Source organism: Pteropus vampyrus, unplaced genomic scaffold, assembly GCF_000151845.1.
Source record: "Pteropus vampyrus isolate Shadow unplaced genomic scaffold, Pvam_2.0 Scaffold6302, whole genome shotgun sequence".
Lineage (NCBI taxonomy): Eukaryota > Metazoa > Chordata > Mammalia > Chiroptera > Pteropodidae > Pteropus > Pteropus vampyrus.
This window is the reverse complement of record NW_011895083.1, coordinates 1-1,829: the sequence shown is the minus strand read 5'-3', so window position 1 is coordinate 1,829 and position 1,829 is coordinate 1. Positions and strand designations below refer to the sequence as shown.

The following is a 1,829-nucleotide window of genomic DNA, read 5'->3' as shown; positions in this document are numbered from 1 at the left end:
CCTCCCTCTCCTGCCCTCTCCCCATCTATGAATTTTTTTTTCAGGCTTCGAAATCAACTTCATCAAATCCCGGAGCAGCAACATGCTGGTGCCCTATGACTACTCCTCGGTGATGCACTATGGGAGGTGAGGCCCCTCTTTGTCCTCCCGTTGCACTGCTGGGCCAGCCTCCCCTGTGTCTGGACTCAGGCCCTACCTGCTGGGTTCCAGGCTTGCCTTCAGCCGGCGCGGGCTGCCCACCATCACGCCTCTCTGGGCCCCCAGTGTCCATATTGGCCAGAGATGGAACCTGAGCATCTCGGACATCTCCCGCGTTGACCGGCTTTATGACTGCAGCCCAAGTGGCCCCCGCCCCCGTGGGGGAGGTGAGTGCTAGGCCAGGTGATTTGAGGAGCCTGGAGAAGGTTCCTGTGCTGAGGTGGTATTGAGGCAAGTATGGTGGGAGGTGAGGTTGCCGAGGTGAGGTTGCCGAGGTGAGCAGGGCAAGGTCAGCAGGGGCGAGAGTGGGTTGCTGTGTCCTGGGGGCAGTTCGCTGCTCTCCCCCTGCTGCATACACTCTCGTGCTGGAATTCTAGGCCCTGTCCTCCTCTTTCTTGCTTCAGGGTTCCAGGCCCAAGGCCAGGGCAAGAGGCCCCCTCCCGCCTCTCCACCACTCCTGCAGCGGCTTCTGGAGGTGTTGTCTGCTGAATCCAGGAGCCCTGACCCCAGGGCTGGGGAGAGCCCACGGGAGTGGGAGTCCCCTGCCCTGGAGAAGTTCCATGTGGAGGCCTCTGCAAGGCAGCTTCAGACTGCAGCTTCCTCCCCAAGCTCAGGGTCTGGTGCAGGTGTTCCTGATCATGCCCTGGAGCAGTCCTCGCTGGCCCAAGAGCCCACTGTACCTTCATCCCCATCTCTGGAAGCAGAGGACCCAGTTCTGGGTCCCTTCAGCGGGATGCCAAGAGATGGAGCCTGTGGCTTCTGTCCCCAAGTGGGGAGGGTACCTTCTGCCCAGAGCAGCTGGGTCTCATAATCCTTGGTCCCTCTGGGTGACACCACTATCTTCCAGCCCCTGTCTGAGGCCCAGGCCTCTCCCTCTGCCCCTTTCTTCCCTGCCATGTTCCCTCAAGGACTCCTGGGAACAGAGGGACCCTCTGGGCCTGTCAAGGGGAGGTGGGTCTGTTGGGGACGCCTAGCTCTGCCCGCTCTCATGCCTGCCTCAGCCCTGGAGGATGCTGGAACTGGAAGGTGACATTCTTTAGGGTTCCAGGGACAGGGGTCTGGAGGGGTGAGGAAGAAGGTTCTAGCCTTGAAGACAGCGGAAGTCCTGTAGCTGAGGCCTGGGCCCCTAGCATGGACTAACAGTGCTGCCCCCCCACCACACCCTTGGGCCTGGCCTTGTTGGGAGCCCCAGGGGTGGGACCCTGGCAGCAGCCCCCTGTCTCAGATGTCTGGTCCTGGGAATGTTGGTCTGTATCCACAGCCTCCACCCTTCCCCTCTGCTGCAGTGCAGGAGGGCTCACATCCTCAGGGTGCCATCCAGGGTGGAGGCCCTCCGGGGACTGCACAGTGGGGACCTCATGAGGGCCCTGGACACAGGTCCCTGAGCGCCCCTCCACTTGCATTCTATTTCCAGTAGCCTTGTTCCCCTCTCCCCTCCCAGGACTTGGGCAGAGTAGGCAGGTCCCGGAAGGTGAGGTGGGGCTGGGGGATCACCCTGCTTGTCTTCTTCCAACCAAGGCCCACTTGTTCTCAGTGACTGGCCTCCCCCATGCGGGCTGTCTCAGGGGTGAAGAACCTCTCCAGGGGTGCTGGTGGCACTGTTCTGCAGCCTGAGTGGGAGGGAACAGGAG

At 61.7% G+C, this 1,829-nt stretch overlaps 1 protein-coding gene across 1 annotated transcript; it reads left to right on the top strand.

Moving 5' to 3' along the window:
- Positions 1 to 44: 44 nt before the first annotated feature.
- On the top strand, positions 45 to 976 carry LOC105310567 (astacin-like metalloendopeptidase; the record flags this gene model as incomplete). The annotated part of the gene is made up of 3 exons (XM_011386724.1): positions 45 to 126; positions 211 to 365; positions 603 to 976. Coding segments are annotated over 3 exons (611 nt in total), but the record flags the coding sequence as incomplete, so codon positions are not given.
- Between the last annotated feature and the right edge of the window lie 853 nt (positions 977 to 1,829).